The sequence below is a fragment of the Nothoprocta perdicaria genome, unplaced genomic scaffold, assembly GCF_003342845.1.
Source record: "Nothoprocta perdicaria isolate Ctin4 unplaced genomic scaffold, notPer1 scaffold_328, whole genome shotgun sequence".
Taxonomy (NCBI): domain Eukaryota; kingdom Metazoa; phylum Chordata; class Aves; order Tinamiformes; family Tinamidae; genus Nothoprocta; species Nothoprocta perdicaria.
The window spans coordinates 219330-239874 of record NW_020455564.1 but is presented as its reverse complement, the minus strand read 5'-3'; the positions used below and the strand labels follow the sequence as shown (position 1 = coordinate 239874).

Sequence of the window (20545 nt, the reverse complement as noted above, 5' to 3'; positions counted from 1 at the left end):
TGAATCCTCTTGCATTCCAGCTGATCCTCAAAGGCTAGATGGACTGTGGGCAGCTGGACTCATTAGATTCACAAACAGTTTGTTGACTGTAGGTCCAATCACCTTCAAAACAATGATTTGATTCCATGTATAGTRTGATTTATTCAAATGCAACATTTAGAAAGCAGGTTTTTGTTGTTCATACAGGAAATTCTGTACTGCTGTGTGGGGTTCTTAGCTAGCGCTGATGTACAAATGTGCAATAATCACTCACCCAAGAAGACAGGGGAGGACTCTCAATCTCGAGGAGTCTCCTCAGGAAGCATCCCGACCCAAGAGAAAGAAAGGGGTTCAGCCCATTGATCCAGAAGTTATCATGGAGTCTTCCCTTTCCTCATTTCTCCCCTTAGTTCATCTTTTTATATATTTTCTTTTACATTTAGGTAGAGCTTGAGTGACTTCAGTCATTTTTTCTTTGTTGATTGGTTTAAAAGTCTCTTGAGTCAAACAAAAATCTAGAGAGCATGCTCGATGAGGAGTGGTTGCTCCTTGGAGGCAGGTAAATTTTGGGTTGTATATTGATATTATATTGGGACAGAATGAGGAAAATTTTGAGTAAAGTCCATCAGAAGGGACTTATCTGCTGTCATTGTTGGCCCAGCACCAGATATCTTATCATGCTATGTGACTTATCAGCTGCATGTTAAGACCAATCACGTCTGCAGGGAGTGGCCGTGGTGTCTTCACTCCGCTCTATCCTCTGTTCACTCATCAGCTGCTCAGCACCATCAGACTACCTCCTCCGCAGGGARGCCAACAAAGTTGGGCCATGGTGTCTCCATTCTACTCMACTCTTCATTTAYACATATTAGTGTGCACAGAGGAGGGCAGATTGTGTTGCTGAGGGAATTACGRAGCAGTAGATTCYGTATATACCAATCATCCTGGAAGTGCTAACTGTCTTTCACCTTAAGCAGGCTCTSTAATGCCATAACTTCTGCTAGGCCCTAGTTTTTCTATAATTTCCCCTTTCTCAAGCAATTTTCCCAAACCCTGGATCTGCTTCCCCTAGCCATTTCGAGCAAACAGCGGTCAAACAGTCAGGAGAGGAGGTAGTGGAGAAGAACGGCTCCCTGACCTGGAAGTCCTGACCTGCTGGCTGGTCACAGAAGGTGGTGTTGAAAGCACAGCACTCCAGTAGTCTTTGTCTACGCTACTAAACGATCAGTTTGGTCCTCAGCAAAAAGGAATAGCTTTTTCAATTACTTTTTCAGCAGTTGTCTTCTGGTAGCTCAGGGTAATTCTATTATATGTATCTCATATTTGCTCTGAACTTGATAGGCACAAAAGAGTTGATCACATCCAAGTTTATATACAGAAACAGTTTTACAGTTTTATTTTTCCTTATGGATGGTTAAAAGTAATGAATTTTTAGAATCCATTTTGTTTGCTACAATTCCAAGGTTTGTAGGGGAAAAAAAATCTACAGAGTCAATTATATTTGGAATTTTGTTCAGTATTGAGTAGATTTTCAGTGAAAATGTAAATATCATCTTTTGAGTAAAGCACAAATTAAGCACAAATAAGAACAGTAATTTTTTGCTCCAGTTTTGCATGGATGGAAATGAATGCATAACCTGAAAGAACTAAAATAAAAATGCAAATAAAAAAGTCAGTAAAAATTAACACAAAAGCTATGCAAAGATAGGTATAAAGAACTTACCAAGTTTGTGTACTTAGAAGAATTTGGGATGGAAATCTTATATCAGAGAAAGCTGTTAAAAGGCATCAATGTTTTTTGCCATTTGCCACTAAACCAAAAAAAATCACATCTACTAAAGAGCATGATAGTGCATTACAACCCAGAAATGGAGAACTCCAGTCCTCTAACAGTAGTCTACTATAGACAAAAGTGGCAATGCAGGAAGCCTCTGAGGACACAGGAGTGCAGCACTTGAGCCACTGGCAATTTCCCCTAAAAGTCCTTTGCAGATTGGATTTCAGACTTTCTTGTTAGCAGGAGTCATATATCAAGACACTCTGTAAAGTAAGTCGCATAAAATCAAGCTAGTGAGTACCAATTTGTTAATCAAGTGGATGGGTAGTGTTTGAGAGCTCTGAGTGCTCTGGTCCTCCCCTGTAAGGTRGCTGGCACCCTGCAGGTCCAGGTTACTGAGCAGATTTGGGCTCAGCTCACTAAGCTCATATCCTACCTAGATGCAGAAGCATCATTGAGAAGCAGTGAAAAGGTCTCTACTTCATTTAGATTTATTAAATCAAATGTAATCCTGACACAAAATAAGGTTCAATATTTAGCTGGCTTTAACAAAAAGATCAAATCGAATAGCATTCCTTTTAGCTTTAAGGAGTTTTCTGCTGAAGGTATGAATATGTCTTTCACAATAATTCATTTGGGGCTTGGACATCACTATTAGAAAAATTGATTTTATATCCATTAATAAAAATGGGGTATTGAAGTGACTTCAAGAATGAAGTGAGTCCCATAAAGAACAGACAGCTAGGTAGACTATTGACTTTTATAATAACTATGCAATATTGCTTGTGTGGGTGTACGTGTGCACATGAGGGGCTTGGTGTTTCTGCATAAACAATGGAACAAATTTGAAATTCATAAATGGAATAGGTCTTTATATTGAATTTGTTTATTTCTGAGAATTTGGGGGGTTTATGCATAGGAGAACTAAAATGATTGATTAATTGATTTGAAAATTTCTAGACATTTTAGAAGAAGAAAATAGAAATGTCTAATTTATAAAGAAGGAAGAAATTGGTTCCCATCCTCTTATTTAACCACTAAGTGATCTGAGTTTGCTTGCCTTTCATATCAATTAAAGCAAAAATTACTTAATGGAATGACCTGCTTTGAAGAAATTTTCTAAAAAAGAAATTATTTTTGCAAATTCACTAGATTKGCAAGCTAAGACATTCTTAATTAATAAAGATGGATATGTTTTGGAAGACAGTTAAAATAGTGAAGATTGTAATATGAATATGATTCTTTATGGGATATGTTCAAGTACTTAAGTGCAGCCAAGAAAATGAATAATGTATATGTGAAGTAATGGTAAAACCACATGGGTTCTCCATCTACTGCTAAAATGAGAGCACCCACAGTGCCGGCTGTCTGAGTGTGTATCAATTATCCTTGTACTTTTGGTTAGCAGTGCTGATGTATAGGCCTTTTGTATGAAATACAAAATATATAGATATTATAGAATATATAAATAGACATATAAAAACATAGGTGCTTTACCTACTTTTAGGTTATTACTGATGCTCCCTGCCTTTTACTAGAGCAACACATGGCTAAGATTTGGCCACAGAGGCACACAGCCTCAAGGCTTGATAACCCTACTGTTCTTGCTGGCTTGATTCTTCCCTTGAAGTTTCCATGAATGCACAAAAAAAAACCCCAACAAATACCACTGATATTCTCAACTGAACTCTGATCTGCAGTATTGTGAGAGCTGTAGCTGGAAAGCTGGTCTGTGCTCTTTAGATCCCAACTCAGCTGTGCATCTGGATAGGTGTTTCATAGCTCTGAGAGATCTGGACCTCCCCTGTAAGGTATCTGGCACCTTTCAGGTCCAGGTTGTTGAGCAGAATTGGGCTCAGCTCACTAAACTCATACTCTACCAAAATGCAGAAGCATCACTGAGAGGCAGTGAAAAGGTCTCTACTCCATTCTTCCTGGATTCTTCCCAGACATTTGAAAGAACAGTGAAGTCTTTGCTTGACTCCCATCTTCTCCTAGCCCATCTTCTTTTCTGGCTCATGCAGAGAGCAAACTTCCAACCTGCAAGGTTGCCTTCGAAAAGCTTTGAGGTAATGAAGGCTCCCGACAGGTTATCCCCTCTAGAGATTTTGTGCTATATTCAACTGAATCCCTGCTGCAACTTCCTTGGGTGTCACATCCCATCATTCTCTGAAACTTGCTGGTGCTAGACTTTGCACGGTGATTGGAGGTTTAACTACCCTCCATTTGTATCTTCTGGTAGTATAATCTCCATTTCTTGCTGCTTCTACTTGCTACTATACGCTAGGTGTGAGTGAACATGCATGCCTGTGGGTATCTCCCATTTTACTTCCTCCAGAAGCCAAATTCTGCAATCYAAATAATATAAAGAATTGTTTTCAGCAAAGTGTTTTCCTTCTATATTACAAAATAAGAGAGGCAAGAGGCTTTGAAAATGTCCTAAATTGCTCAAACGGAAAAAAAAGTTGGAATTACAAACAAAATATGTTGAAATAAATCCAGCAGGAGGTCTTGCAGCACTGGAATTAATGACAATGTTTCCAATGACATCAACATTTATTATTTTCCAACCCTCACTTTTTATAAGTAAAGTACAATTTTGGGTTTCTAGTTCCCAGAAAAGCTTTTCGTTTGCTTTATGAAAGGAAAAACAAGTATTGACGGGCAGAGACAGTCTAGCGAAAAATTAATTCATCCAGGTCGTATAATTTGAAAATTATTTCTAATACCAAATATCTATGCTGTTCATTACTCCTTCTTTAATAAGGTCATCAGAATGGAACAGTAGAAACTCTTATTTCTGCTGACACTTTGCATCTAAGAAGTTGTTTCTTCTGGTAAATYAATTAATATTTTTGCCCTTGTCTGATATAATTTTCCTCTACCTTGGCAGCAAAAGTCACTTCCTTCCATGAATAAATGAGTGATAAAGGACAGATGGAAGGACAGAAATGTACAAGTGTCATTGAAATACTCATCTTTGAGTTTTAATATTCTGCAGCTGCAGGCATGCAATGCTTCTGTTGCAGTTGAAAGCACAGCCAGCAAGGGAATATTGTTAGGTTTGCATGAATCCTTAAGAGTTTCAGCTTATTTAAATTCACTAATAAACTGCAGCCTGGAGGATGCTGACTGTGCAGATACATTTTCAGCTGGAAATAACCTGAGTTAGGTAAATAGAAATAAATATTAGCAAGAACTTGATGCAGGAGTGGAGACATTTAGAAAAGCAAGCTACAGGCTACAATGAGATTTAAGCACACTCTTCCTTTGTCAAAGGAAGGATCTGTTACTACAGCAGAGTGCCTAAGATTCAGATTTGTTCCTCAGGGATAAGTCTGGGCCCTTGACAGTGTTGCCAGTTCCCTCGTCCCTGTCCTTCTATTGACCATTTGTAACCTAGTTTATATTATTTCCTTCAAAATTAAACTTTGTAATTGCAAACGAATTCCTGAATTATCACAAAACTCAGTAGAAATGGACCTTTTAGAGTGGGAGAGGATTTTCTAAGGTACAGATTTTCTTTATGTCTTTCCCCTTTCCATGTTCCATCAACCCCAATCAAGAATGGGGAAATAAAAAATCTTTCTAGTTTAGCTGGGACTCCTGGTGGATGATTTTAAGTCTTTTGTTGATAATCCCAGACTTAAATGGGTTTGCTTTTAGGCTTGAAGGGGGAAATACAGATGCTTGTAGTCCAAATTACTTTCTTAGTTTAGAAGCAAAACTCTGTTTCTTAGACAGCAAGCTTAACGCCTAAGGTAAGTAAATCTCCATGACTTTTTTTTTTTTCTGTTTTTCATGTCAAAATGAATGAAACCTAAGAAAGGGCAGTCAGGAAGGTATGCAGAAATATGTGAGTATACTAACTATGTAGTGGGTATAAAATATGTAGAGTAGTAGATTACTACATAAAAATTAAAAWATAATCTTTTTGTTAATTGAGTGATCTGAAAATTTTAGAAGCATGTGGACCAAACCCTGCAAAGGGTTTGGTAAAAATATCTTTATTTTGCAAAAGTGCAAATGCAGAAATTTAAGAATGCATTAATAAGGCACAGGCATTACTAATTTCACAGCATCCTTTCAAAGTAAGGTGGTTACTTTCAAGATCTGAGTAAGTGATTCCTCCTGTGTGGAAATCCTGCAGGATTCATTTCAAGTAGGCAGAAAATGCAGATATTAAAGCAAACAAAAATACAGCAAACAAATGAAATGCTAGCTTGAAGAGAAACCTCTCACAGGGGCATTGTGTAGAATAATTCAAGATAAACTTCTTGGTAGCCCTCTTTTGACTCTTATCAAGACTATTGCCTTGTTTCCCTTTATGTTACTTTGTAGCTGGAAAAAGCAAGCAAACAAACCAACAAAAAAAAAATGCCAACAAACTCTCAAAAAGGAGCTGGTGGCATTGATAACTATTTTATTGCTTGACTGTGTATGATTAGACCGGAATTGCTTACATACATTAAAACTCACAGTGTCTGCTACCATTAGTTTCCAAGTGACTTTAAAAGTCAGTATCTTTCAGCCTATAAGCAAGGGTCTGGAATTTGAATGGACCAATTTGATGAAGTTACAGATTCCATCAGGACTTTCTCTTGTATCTGTTTTAGGAAAAAGGGAAAATCAGTTCTTGGTCATTTCACTGTTAGTTTCATTCAGATTTACAATATTTTAATAATTTTAAAATACTTGGGTTATKTATTGGGCATTTATTTAAGCTACTGCCCCTTTCACAGAATATATATAATTCAATTGGTTATAATTTTGACTTACAATGTGGACTATGTGAGAGGCTACTTAAAATTTTTGTTGCAAGTTCCAGACTTTTGCTTCTGAATAGCTGTTGTGCCACCTAGTGGGTGTTACACCACACTTTTAAACAGATGGAAAGAAGATTTACTTAACGAGATAGTAATAATGAAACTTATTGTCAGTATAGATAAAATAATTACTGGTAATGTGGAAACAAAGCATTTGGCCTTTTTTCACATTTGATTTAGTAGCAAATTAACATAAACATTTTTCATTTCATTTCATTGAAATGAAAAATGTATCATTGCATTTTACTTATGGCTTTATTAACATAGCACAAGATATAGAAAGAACACACATATCAACAATCATCTTTCTTATCCCCCAGCAGTAAACCCAGTCCTTAATGAATCACTAGTACATTTCACATGCTTTTATACTTCGATCAAGTTATCAAAATGAAAGAATATTTCCAAATCTCAAAATCAGGACTTTCCAAATTATAAGTAAACAAGTAAGTGCACTGAAAACAATGTTGGTCCATTATCTGACCAACTACCTTCTACTTCAKTTGGGAACTCTTCAACTATTTCTCTATTGAACTCTCTTCACTTAGGACCAAACTAAACAGTTTAAAAAAGCTCACAGAATTGTGTGGCTTAAAGAGTTATTTAGAACACTTTATTATTTCTAATTTAATATTTATTATTATTTAATAAACAATATGATTAATAGCATAATATTCTGACACATGGAGTAAAACAGTATGATATTTTATTGTCAATATAAATAGCTCCAGTGTCTAAATTCCTGCAAAGATTTCATTGGTTAGTAACATTTTTTTTTTCTSGTAGCTTGAACCTCTCAATAATTCTTTCTTTCCATATTTTAAGTAAACCATCTGTTAAATGTAGGAGTGTTGGTTTTGCTACAGTAGATAGCAATAATATTTCAAGCAACAATAATGCTAATTCTTAGCACTATGCAAGCTACATTATTCCATCTTCTGTAAAATTGCCAACATATCCCTCCTTAATAAAAGCTGTATTAAGTGGTGTGTATTTTTAGCACCTAAGTGCAATACATTAGATAGTATAAAATGTAGTATTCAGCAAAACTACAATTTCAAATTTAGGTTTAGGATTCCCTCATACTTAAAAGAACTTTAACAAATGTAAATAATGCATATTAGAGATCTTTCATATAACAGAACCTTAAGCTAAGTAAAAAATKACATCTGGATTGTAGTCTTTGATAGCTGTTTGCTAGACCTAGATGTTAATACAAATTCTGCTATGATTTTCCCTTAATAAATAGCGAAGCCGCATTTGTCAAAAAATATCCAAGTTCCAGCCTGAAGTTGACAGCAAATTAAATTGCTCTCCCCAGAAAAAAAAAGAGACTTCAAATAGAAAAAATAAATCCAAATTATGGTCTGACTTCTTTTTTTTTGTTTCTTTTTTTTTCTTTTCATATAAAAGTTTTCCAGAAAAAATATTTTCAATTTTCTAGCCTCAAGACTTGACAGTATTTTGTCATTTCATTTTCTTCTTCCAGACAAATGAAAATGAGAAGAATTTTCCAGGTGTCCTCTTTAAAGTTGAGTGTCGAGGCCCTCAGTCTTCTTTGATACTTGAAAAATGTCCATTTTCTCATGTCCCATTTTTCTCTGATTTTTTTTTGTCTAAGAGATAGATTAAAAGAAATATCTATTATTATAGCATAATCATTTGATTATTTTGTTTTTAAACAGGTTCATTAAAGATAGTCAGGGAAAAGAGTTATGCTGCTGAGGTCTGTTACTCTATAAATATTCTTAAAGGCTGCTATTCACATTAAATATTGATTTTAAATATATCCAAAGATGACTTAAAGTAGAATTGGAAAACCAGTGCAGTAAAATTTAGAAAGGATGTCCTGTCTCATCTGACATATTCTTGATAACACAGTCTTCTCAAGATTAGTTTTTTCAGACATTATTTTTTTTAGAGACAATGACGTGTTTAGTAAAAGAGAAACACACATAGAAAATGACATTTGTAATATGTATAGACATATTTTTCATATGTATTTAAAGTGTTCTAATGATAATTATTTATCACTAACTAGAAGAAAGTATAATTACGCTTAAAAATTCCTGTTCTTTTTATTTTCATGACATTTTGACATGTAATCTCTAAATACATCTTTTGGCATATTCTCTGTGGATGGCCTTTCATAAAGAGACAGTTTTTAATATGAAAATGTGCACAGTAAAGTTTTAGCATCCATTTTAGGAAGTTGGCATGATAATAAATAACAAAATATTGAGCAATGCTGTGTTTAAAAAATTTATAAATAATAAAATGAAGAAGTCTCTAAGTTACTTTTTTTTCCTCAGAGGGGAAGTACAGTATGCCCTTACCTAATGCCTAAATGAGATACATGGCTATTTTCTTCCTTCATCTCAGTCTAATGCTTAAATGCAACCTGCTAACCAGCCCTCCAGCCACATCCCCCTGTCCCAGATACCTATGAGGCACAGCACTGAAGCCATTTATTTTCCTTGAGTGAGTAAAATTTGGATTTTACAAAACATTGGATTGTAAACCTGAATACTTTTTGGACTGCATGCCCATCTCCTCCAGTATCAACTAGACAAGCAGCAAGTAACATTAAAATTTCTCTCTGAGGGAGAAACTGTCCTCAGATGTAAGCAATGCCTTCTCTCCACCAGTATGCACCTCTGAGCTTTAACAGTTATATATAGTTAGTGAAATATTACTGTAACCTTAACTGAGCAAGACCTCATTTGTTTTGTTTTTCTGCAATTCAAAAATTGTGGACACTTTSCAGATCAAGTTTTCAGAGGTCTCACTTTCTTGATCCGAGTCATCCAGAAAATACCCACTGAGCACAGGCAAGCATTAAGCCCTTCTGTTGCTCTTACCACAGAGAAAACAGTCCCTAGGTCCAAGTTTCATCAGGATAAGCTTAATAGCTCACTTTTGAAGGTTCTACTTGGAAATATTTTTAAAGATTTCAGGATAGGGTTTCTCTGAACCTGAAAATGATGAGGTGAATGGGTATTGAGGCATTGAGCCTATGGAATAAATAAGTAATAAATCACATAGCTACACTTGTTCAACAAGTACCAATATCTGTTTAAAATCATTATCCTTTTAAACATGCAGTCCAGGATTTTGATTTGTTATTTATAAAAAGACACTAGGGAAAAATATGCAAGATAATTTGACAGTTAGATAGCAGATTCAACTTAGGAGAAAATCCTCAGAGCAAGGAGGATACACATCTGGATTTTTTTTTTAAATGCAGCCAACAGATGTAATGTGGCTGAGCTTTTTTCTTTTCTGGTCCTAGTGGTAGCACTGTATTTATTTTTATTTTTATAACTGTGAAAATAAGCAGAAAAATTTCGTTTGAAATCCATATTTGCTAGCCATTAGAACACATTAGTATTCAAAGTCATGTTTTTACCATAATATAAAAGCCTTCAGTGAAACAATATTACATGTAATAAGGTGTTTGGAAGAATAAACACTGTAATAGCAGATAGAATGTAAGCAAGTAGGACACAGATGGAGGCTGCAGATACTGTTGGGCATCACAAAAGTGTGTTTCCTCATCCAAGTGGATGGATGGGCATAGGACCCAAGGAAATGGATGGGCAAACCAGGGCATGAGCATCCCTACTTGAGATACTGCATTAATCTACTCTTAGGTAGACAGGAGCTGGTGCTGTGGTACTGGGGCCAGCTCAGCCCTCTGCTCCCTCTTAGCAGGACCTTCCCTCCACTGGTGGCAGGCAGCAGAAGGAGGTGAATCAGGTAACTTGGGCACCTACAGCTTGATTTTGCAAATGCTGAATATGAATATGAATATGAAACACCTGATTAAATAAATAAGTTTCTTGTTTGCTCCGTGCTATGCCTTCCACAGTAGTAATGGCAGCATAATAATCAAATAATAAGTAAATCCAATTCCTGAATCACAAAAGTGATTTTAAAGCATTGACTTATTAAATCTAGATAATTTTAGTAAGATTAAGCAAAATATCCTTTGAGATGGAAAATAGAAAAGATCGAGGCTGAAGTACTTGCAATGATTTTTTGTATTATGGGATATGCTTGAGCTTTATTTATATCACAAGAGTTAATTAGAGAAAGATTTATATCAATATTTGGAAAATGTGACAAAAGTACATATATGAATATAAAGTATGAAAGTATATCAGATATTTGGATCTACTGCAAACATCTAAGAGAACTGGCTGGAATATTTCTTAAAGGAATCATAGAATCATAGAATRCTTAAGGTTGGAAGGGACCTCAGAAGTCATCTAGTCCAAACCCCCTACTCACGCAGGGTCACCTAGAGCACGTGGCACAGGGCTGCGTCCAAGTGGGTTTTAAAGATCTCCAAAGAAGCAGACTTCACAACCTCTCTGGGCAGCCTGTTCCAGGGCTCTGGCACCCTCACTGTCAAAAAGTGTTTTCTCAAGTTCCTGTGGAACTTTTGGTGCCTCAGCTTGTGGCCATTTCCTCTAGTCCACCACTGAAAAGAGGCTGGCCCCTCCTCCTCACTGCCTCCCTTGAGGTATTTATACACACTGATCAGGTCCCCCCTCAGCCTTCTCTTCTCCAGGCTGAACAGGCCCAGCTCTCTCAGCCTTTGCTCATAGGGCAGATGTTCCAGGCCCCTGATCATCCTGGTAGCCCTGCGCTGGACTCTCTCCAGCAGCTCCACATCCCTCTTGTCCTGGGGAGCCCAGAACTGGACACAGTCCCCAGATGTGGCCACACCAGGGCTGTGTATAGGGGGACGATCACCTCCCTCGACCTGCTGGAGACGCTCTGCTTAATGCACCCCAGGATCCCGTTGGCCTTCTTGGCCACCAGGGCACACTGCTGTCTCATGGTCATCTTGTCATCCACCATGAYGCCGAGGTCCCTCTCTGCAGGGCTGCTCTCCAGCAGGTCCACCCCTAATCTGTACTGGTGTCCAGGGTTATTCCTCCCCAAGTGCAGGACCCTGCACTTGCCCTTGTTGAACTTAATGAGATTTCTCACCGCCCAGTCGTCCAGTCTGTCCAGGTCCCTCTGGATGGCAGCACAGTCCTCAGGGCTATCAGCTACCCCTTCCAGTTTGGTATCATCAGCATACTTGCAGAGGGAGCACTCCAGCCCTTCATCCAGGTCATTAATGAATAATTAATCAGTTTATATGTCTGTATTTTGGTACTGCAAAAATGCAAAACCCTACTGAGTGTAATAATGTTGATCACTAATATAAGTAAGTCTTTGTAAATCTGAGTTCCTCATCRCTGCTTATTGCACTGTTCTTGCTGTTACATGCACAAGTCTATAAAGAATACATTATCTGTATGATATTAGCTGCAGGTAATATTATAATGGTATATAATAATAGTAATGCTGTATAATAAATGTAGAACCCTAAATGCTAGTGTGAATTGTTGCTAGATAGAAAAAAAGATGTCATTTTTTTCATCTGAAGTTTTTGAAAATATATATTATGTTTAAAAGAAAATGTGTGATTTGAAAAATTGGCATATGCAACCTGGGAATAATTTCAGCATAATGTTAAAATGCATATATATGTTTTACTTTGCTAAATGTAAAATGCTTAAATTTTAAAATTTAGCACTTTGAGGGGGTCTTATGCAGCCATGCCTAAACAGTGATATCTGTCTTCCTGGAAATTTCATCTTGGAGCTTCTTAAAGACAGCAAAATAATATATTCCTCTGAAATAAACTGAGCTTGTGTGTTTGTGAATATGACAATCTAAGGAAAGGAAAAGATATGGTAAGCTGAAATGTAAAATAAATAACTGAAATAACAGAAATATGAAATAAGCAAAGTGAAGTGAAATGAAGTAAAACTGTGACTGAACTGCTCCTACTGTCTATTCTATTTGGCTTTCCCTTAACTCAGCAGTGTTCACTGAATTAGTTTGTTCCAAAAGTCTGAGTTTTGAATTTTACCTATCTTTTGCAATTCATGATCATTTCTGCAACTGCTCCCTTCTTTCCTTACAATGGTTCTTGGTGAGATCCCTCTCAATTTTCTCTCCAGTACCCTTCATAAACTCTCATTAAAAAAACAAAAACAACAACAAAAAAAGTAAGCCTCAAACCACTGGCAGTACTCTAAGGTAAATCTGTATGTGGCAAGAAAACAGGTTTTATTGTTACTCACTGTCTTGAAATTCTAATCTAGTATATCACACCTATGATTTGTAAGCTCTCAACCTGGTAARAATTGTGATCATTTCACAGATTTGTTTTGTTTTCCCTGCTCTGGCTGCACTTMATTTTGTTGCATTTTATGGGAGTGTCTGTGATGCCTGTCCCGCTTGGTTKCATGACAGGCTGTCTGTGACCTGCTTAGGCCTGGCTTGCTGGGAAGGTGCTGCAAGCAGCACTACAGTGCGTGCTGTTCTTTCTGAGCCGTGCACCYAGAGCACTCTGTTTCCTTGTAGTGTTTTTTATACACAAACTAGAAAATGCATGGTAGTTTTAGAAAGAGAAAAATAACTCAGCTTGCTGTGGCCTCATGAAGCATTGAAATCCCTCTTCAGCGGCCAAACAGTGCAGAAGTGCAGAAAATCTAGTCATTGCTTGAAAAGAGAGTTGTGGTGATCATGGTGGTGAAGGTAGATTTGTCCCATGAAATGAAAATGTGGTAATACATTTGTTACTGAATTAGATTACACCTAAATTGCAGTAACTTGTAAGAGTGAGAACAGCAAAGGACTATATTCACCATACTACTAACACTTTCTTTTTATCTTAGATGGTATCAGCTTGTACTTTTTGTGAAAAATGCTATAGTGGTATCATCAGAAGTCTGAACTGACCTTTTAGACTTCTCAAACAGTACTTGACATTATATGTTGTCCTGTAGAGTTTTGTAAGTGTATGTGTGAGGAGGAGATGCTTCATGACTTTCATCTGCTGCTTTCTACCATTATATCAGAGAAATAAAGTCTGCACCCGACAGCACTAATAATCTCTGGTATACAGTTCCATGGTCATTTCAGATCTCTCTCATACTATCCTGACCTCATCTGAGAGCTCTAGAAAAGATGGCTCTACTTCTTAAATATAATACTGCAGAAAGGATGTTTTCCACTGGTGTTATTGATGCAGATTTCCGTTTCACTGTAGCTAGCCACCCTGACCTGCACATAATTGGCAGAAACCATTTCAACACTTGCTGTGGTGATTAAGGGACTGCTCAGGAGCAATCACTCAGAACTGAAGAGTATTCTTTTTTCATGCCCACATTGAGTAGTGTTTCACCATCTCCTCCAAAAGAAAATGCTCTTGTACATTAGGTTTCCATGTGTCTTTATGAAARTATCTAATTTGTGGTGATTTTTGAGTACATGGGATGTCCATTTGTATAGATATCTAAATGAATGTTATTTTTGGTCAAGGCATGAGTTTAGAGTTGGTATGAATATGTGTGAAGAGGTGTGAATGAAAAGCAAGAGTGATTCCCATCTAGGCCCTCTGTCTTTCTGCAAATGCCTTTCTGCAGACTTTCATCTCAAGCGTGTAGATGAGATGAGTCTATCTCACACTGTGCAAATTTCTGCACTTCTGMATCTTCTTTGAGGCAGTGTGAGACAGATCCATGGGGATGTGTTGTGCGTGTTTAGTGACCTGAACTAACCGAGCTTCATAATCGGAAGTGGTATAGCCAGAGGAGACAAAGGAAAAAACACATGGTATGCCACAGCTTCTGTAATAGAGGGCAAGTATACAGAAATTGTTTCAGAAAAATCCATGTAGATTTTCTTGAGAGAAACAGTTTGACAAGTCTGTAGATTTTTGATTAAAATAAAAGAAAAAAGGATGACCATACAGATATCACATAGCAGTACAGATGAAAGAGGCCTCAGAGCACAYGTTAAACACTGTAGCTTACCTTTTATCCACTCATGCTCTTCTCTTCATCTTTCTTTCAAAAGTTTGCTACAGATAGTCTTTGGAAAATGGCAGAATATTGTCCTTTCTTTTAGAAATCTGTTGTCTAATTACAGGTTCTTCTTCACTTATTTATAGCCTTTTTGTGAAATAGACCTCAGCATGTTTCTTTTCGTGGAACCATCTTCATGAAACTTAAATTAGTAAATGCTTGCTTTGTTTATAAAAAAAATGAACTTAGCTTTGTTCATCCAGAGTCATCAGATTGCTCATAGCAGTGCACTGTATAAAAGAAATCTTCTTGAGCTGAATTTAAAACTGATGACCACTTTGCTCTGCCTCATCTTTAAAATTAATATGGACGTTTCTTAGGAGAGGAATATTTGGTATTTGGTCAGCATCAATGTACATGGTGCTATGCCCTACTCACTCCAGCAGCAACTGCATTTCAGCAGCTCCACATGCTTCCACGTGCAGATCCCAAATCTTCTGCAGCTGTGAAACAGCATTGTACCCATGGATTTCTATAGGATTACAGAAAAAAGTCTTCAGACAGTAGGCGAAAGGCTTCAAAAGCACCGATGGACAAAATGTATAAATCAATGTAAAATGCTATGGCTCGCTATAGCTCTTTAGTATACAGTAAATGAATGCATTTGCTGGCATCATATTTTAATTTGTAGGAAGAAATACCCCACACCAATGGCTTCCTTTCCAGCTTTTTCAGCAAAGGATTTGCTTCTTTTCCCTGTCATGTTTCATCACTCACACTGTTATTGGAATCTAGCATGGGCCCTTCTTCCACCCACCATTTCCTCCACATGCCCTAAATCCTTTGGAAGGCAGTCACATGAATTATGTATTAGCTACAAATTATGCATTATTATGTGTTGGGTACAAATTCAGGGCCAGTCTTCAGTATGTTAAAAGGTCTTTATTCTTACTTCTTATATCTATTACATAAAACTGATAAGAGTGGTTACTCTGATTGTTTTATATCCTCTAATGAAATTTCTCTGAAAGTCTGAATCCATCAAGCAGAAGAAATGTGTGATAGGCTAAAAAYAGACAAACACATGTCTTGATAGCCACTATAATGCGATGTTTAGAAGCTTTATTTGTATCTAGTCATGAGAAAATTYGGGGAATTCTAGTTAGCTTCTGTGTTTTTTCAAAGGATTAAGTCATTTTTACAATATAATAATATAATTATAATATGATCAGTGTAAGGTTTTTGCCTAGTTACAATGTAGTGCATTTGTTTTAATTTCTAGATTAAATCCAATTCTTTACAACACATAATTGTAGGTTACCTTATGCTGTTCCTATTGTATATTTACTTTTCTAATTCTCTTCAGAGTTTCTATTTTACGGAACTACTTAAAGACAAATAATTCATATTAGTTACATTCCTCACAACTCTCATTGAATTGCTTCACTTTTCTGATACTAGTGATTTTTTTCCATAAAAAAGTAAGATTTTAATTTTAAAATTATTTTTATGATAGTGTACAGATTTTGATAAAATAACTCCACAGTCTTTCAAAGTGAAAAAAGAAAATTGAAATTATCTGAAATTATTTTATATTTTCACTTCAATTTTTTTATCAACAAATTATTAGTAAGATTAATGAAACAACAGTAGATCATAATAATAKCTCATATAATAAGTAATATCCTGATACTAGTTCTCATTTCATAATGGTGAAAACAGTCTTAATTTATTTTTGTTTGCAAAGTATTAGGTACAGCTTAAACATTTCATCTCCTTCCTAGATCAAAGTATCTACTGTTTGTTCTGTATTAAAGCAGACTGGCACTTTGATCTGGAAAATAAGATAAGCATTTAGTGTATCAATTAAAGCAGCAGCTGTTTTCAAAATCTTTGTGTCATCTGGAAAACTATTCCTAGAAAAAAAAAAATACAGTTGTCTTCTGTTATCATATGACTTAATGTCTAAATACTGCTGATAGTAAATGAACATTTAAAATGGTTTAAAATAATGAATATTACATTTTAGAAGAGTGACTTAACAATTAAATTTTCCCAATGTCTGTAAAGTCTTTTTATGTGAATATTCAGCAATATTTCCTTCATGCCCACTTTTCAAAGAAAATAGAAATTGAAATGTCTAAGTTCTTTGATAAAATATAATCTAAAATATAATTTTAGATTTGACATACTTGAAATCGCTCCAAATTTACAATCACTCTGGTTAGAAAAAGAGTTAAAGTTAAAATGTATGCTATCCCAGAGCAGTATTTACTCTTATCATTACGTTTGCATCTTGTATGATAAAATGATAAATGCATCAAAAATGAGTTAAATTGTATTAGAATAAGGCAACCTCCCTGTAACTTTTTAATACAGGAGGCAGCTGAATATTTAATTTTCTTTAGATCCCCAAAGATGTTTTCTATGTTAATTTTTGAGCATGAGGTAAGCAAACTAAATATTGGTCTATTTATGATATATATGAAAGGAGCTATAGCATTTAAAATCGTTTGGTCTTTTATGCAAAAAAACACAGCAAAAGTACAAACACAGTCCAAAGGAAATGAGAATGTAGAAATTAATTAGGAATTTAGATGAGAAACTCCTTTTTAAATATGGTGTAACATAAGTCCATTTTGATACCATTATATTAGGTCATAATAAATTGAGTCTGGGCTAATTCACAGTTACACCAGAAACATTTGAGTTTCACAGCATATTTTATTGAATATCTACAATCAGCAGAAAACTTCTTCACAAGAATTCTTGCTACTTGATGAAAAAAAGTGATTGATAAAAATGAATCTAGAGAGTAGACCACAGGAGTTAATGAAATAACTTGTTCTGAGTGTGACTTCATGTATTTCAAGTACTTATGGAAGAAGGTTTAAGGTTTAATTATGAATCCCATTCATGCTTTTTCCTAAGGTGTTTAATGATTGCTCTGACATCTGCCAAACATTTTTACTGATTCTGAAGACCATACTTTCAAAGGAAATTTTAACATGTGTTACCCCAAAGACATTTTAAAGTCTTTAGACATACAAAATCTTTAGTCCCAATTAAGGGAAAAAAAAATAAAAGAATAGTGCCATGTGCAAAAAGTAGTATTGAGAACTTCCAATATCCTTATCAGACAGCCAAAATATCAATGAAAATGAAGAGATCTGTACAGTCACAGAGGATATGGTAGCTTCTAACAAACATTAAAAGATATGCAAAAAAATTGTATATCTACACTTTTAAAGTAATGAAAGATGCGACAATACCGRGGTCTGTCTGCAGCTGTAGCTGCAGGCAACTGAGGTTGGGCCTGTATTTTGCGAATGTCACAGGAGTACTGGTGTCCAACACTGACTATATCCTGGAAGGCTGGGAGCTGCACATGTCTCTCATTTGGTTTTTGAAGGCACCGGAAGAGCAGGTTGTTGAGTTGTAAGGTTTAGGGCCAATCCTTCATAGAGTTATGGGGCCATTTTAGTGCTCTTGAGGGTTCAAATTCACTTGGGATTTTGTTTATCCTGTACCTGGATGTTTTGAAGAAAACAATATACAAATACTACAAAGAGTCCAGAGTAATCACATCTCTAAGTTGAGCACTACCACATGTGTATTAGACCTATTATTATATATTAGGCCTATATTATATATTAGAGTGTCACAGACAGTTTTGCTTCTAAAGATAACTTTCAAAGTGTTGGGGAAATTTATGCATATGAGATTTTGTAAAAAAAAATATCTTTTACTATCATCACTTGTTCACTTGGCTGTTTTTCTATTTTGTTCTATTTTCGCCCACTGCAGACTATGTCAGAGAGCCACAATGATCATGCACAATAACAATTCAGCCTCTCCCCTGTTTGCGAATGTGAGCTCCTTATGGAAGAGAGATTCCCATGGACCAGGACTTCTTGATGAAGCAGCATCGCTCATTGGCAGCTATGATTTCCCTCAGACAACAGAGACTTTTCCCTTCTCCACTGTAAGATCAGCAAATACGTCCCTAAATGCCACAAACAAAGACCCACTGGGTGGGCACAGTGTCTGGCAAGTGGTTTTGATTGCTTTTCTCACTGGGACCCTTGCACTGGTGACCATCATAGGAAACATCCTAGTGATTGTTGCATTTAAGGTTAACAAACAACTGAAAACAGTCAACAACTACTTCTTGCTAAGTCTTGCTTGTGCAGATTTGATCATTGGAGTAATTTCCATGAATCTCTACACCTCGTACATCATCATGGGCCACTGGGCTTTGGGAACCTTGGCCTGTGATCTTTGGCTTGCCCTTGACTATGTCGCCAGTAATGCCTCTGTCATGAACCTCCTTGTTATAAGTTTTGACAGGTATTTTTCCATCACTAGGCCGCTTACGTACAGAGCCAAACGAACAACCAAAAGGGCTGGAATTATGATTGGTTTAGCATGGGTCATCTCTTTTGTTCTTTGGGCCCCTGCCATACTGTTCTGGCAGTATTTTGTTGGCAAGAGGACTGTGCCTCCTGGCGAATGTTTTATCCAATTTCTAAGTGAACCTATCATCACTTTTGGCACTGCCATAGCTGCCTTTTACTTGCCAGTCACCATCATGAGTATTTTGTACTGGAGGATCTACAAGGAGACGGAGAAACGCACCAAAGAGTTAGCAGGGCTCCAGGCTTCGGGCAGCGAGGCGGAGGCGGCGCGCTTTGTGCACCAAACCGGCAGCTCCCGCAGCTGCAGCAGCTACGAGCTGCAGCGGCAGAGCATGAAGCGCTCCTCGCGCAGGAAATACAGACGCTGCCACTTCTGGCTCACAATGAAGAGCTGGGAACCCAACACAGACCAGGGGGACCAAGAGCACAGCAGCAGCGACAGCTGGAACAACAACGATGCTGCTGCCTCTCTTGAAAATTCGGCCTCCTCCGATGAAGAAGACATTGCTGCAGAGACCAGAGCTATCTATTCGATTGTGCTGAAGCTACCTGGTCACAGTGCCATCCTCAACTCCACAAAACTACCTTCTTCAGAAGATTTGCATGATTCAGGGGACGAACTGCAGAAATCTGACACAGATTCGAAGGAAATGAAAGCTAAAAAGATGCACCCTCCAAAAAGTTTTCAGGATGGGGGAAGTTTCCAAAAGAGTTTTTCAAAGCTTCCTATTCAGCCAGGGTCAGCAGTAGAATCGGCCACAGCATCTGATGGCGTTTCACCAGGGGCCAAGACATCTGCAGCCCTGCCTTTGTCCTTCAAGGAAGCAACCCTGGCAAAAAAGTTTGCCGTGAAGACCAGAAGTCAGATCACCAAGCGAAAACGAATGTCACTTATCAAAGAAAAGAAGGCGGCACAAACACTTAGTGCCATTTTGTTGGCCTTCATCGTTACCTGGACCCCATATAACATCATGGTTCTGGTGAACACCTTTTGCAAAAGCTGTATCCCCAAACCTGTCTGGGACCTGGGGTACTGGCTTTGCTACATCAATAGCACGGTGAACCCCGTGTGCTATGCACTGTGTAACAAAACTTTCAGAACCACTTTCAAGATGTTACTGCTGTGCCAGTGTGACAAACGGAAACGACGCAAACAGCAGTATCAGCAAAGGCAGTCTGTCATTTTTCATAAGCGGATCCCTAGGGAGGCTTCATAGAATAGTATTTTTTAAACAAATAAAACAATAACAAGGGAGGATGGAATGCGACGGGATGGGATGCAACGAGATGGGATGAGATGGATGGGATGGGATGGGATGGGATGGGATGGGATGGGATGGGATGGGATGGGGAGGGAGGGTGGTTCCAGGGTGCTGATTCAAACATTTAAACATCAAGACGTGAAAGCAGCTGTCAGGCTTATGTATCCTTTTAATAAATCCACTTTAATATAAAAATCAAATCTGCATTCAGCAAAAACTAACAAACTTCAATGTTTTTACTAAGGAATGAAAGACTTAATAAAGTTTTCCTACAAAATTGCAAGAAGCTGTATAGCAATTATAAACCCATTACTGATCTGCCCAGCTCTTTGATTGTAATCAACTCTGGGATCTCAGGTAAGCACGTCTAGCTAGTCCAACTTTTCTGTTTTCAAGGAATCCAACA

The 20545-nt window shown here is 37.1% G+C and overlaps 1 protein-coding gene across 1 annotated transcript in view; it reads left to right on the top strand.

The window, feature by feature from the left end:
* The window catches only part of CHRM3 (cholinergic receptor muscarinic 3), a 163707-nt gene extending 143467 nt beyond the window's left edge, over positions 1-20240 (top strand). Inside the window, exon 4 of the mRNA XM_026043283.1 lies at positions 18267-20240. Coding sequence (XP_025899068.1) covers positions 18267-20094 — 1828 coding nt within the window. The 3' untranslated portion in view covers positions 20095-20240. The remainder of the gene's footprint in view (positions 1-18266) is intronic.
* Positions 20241-20545: the final 305 nt, after the last annotated feature.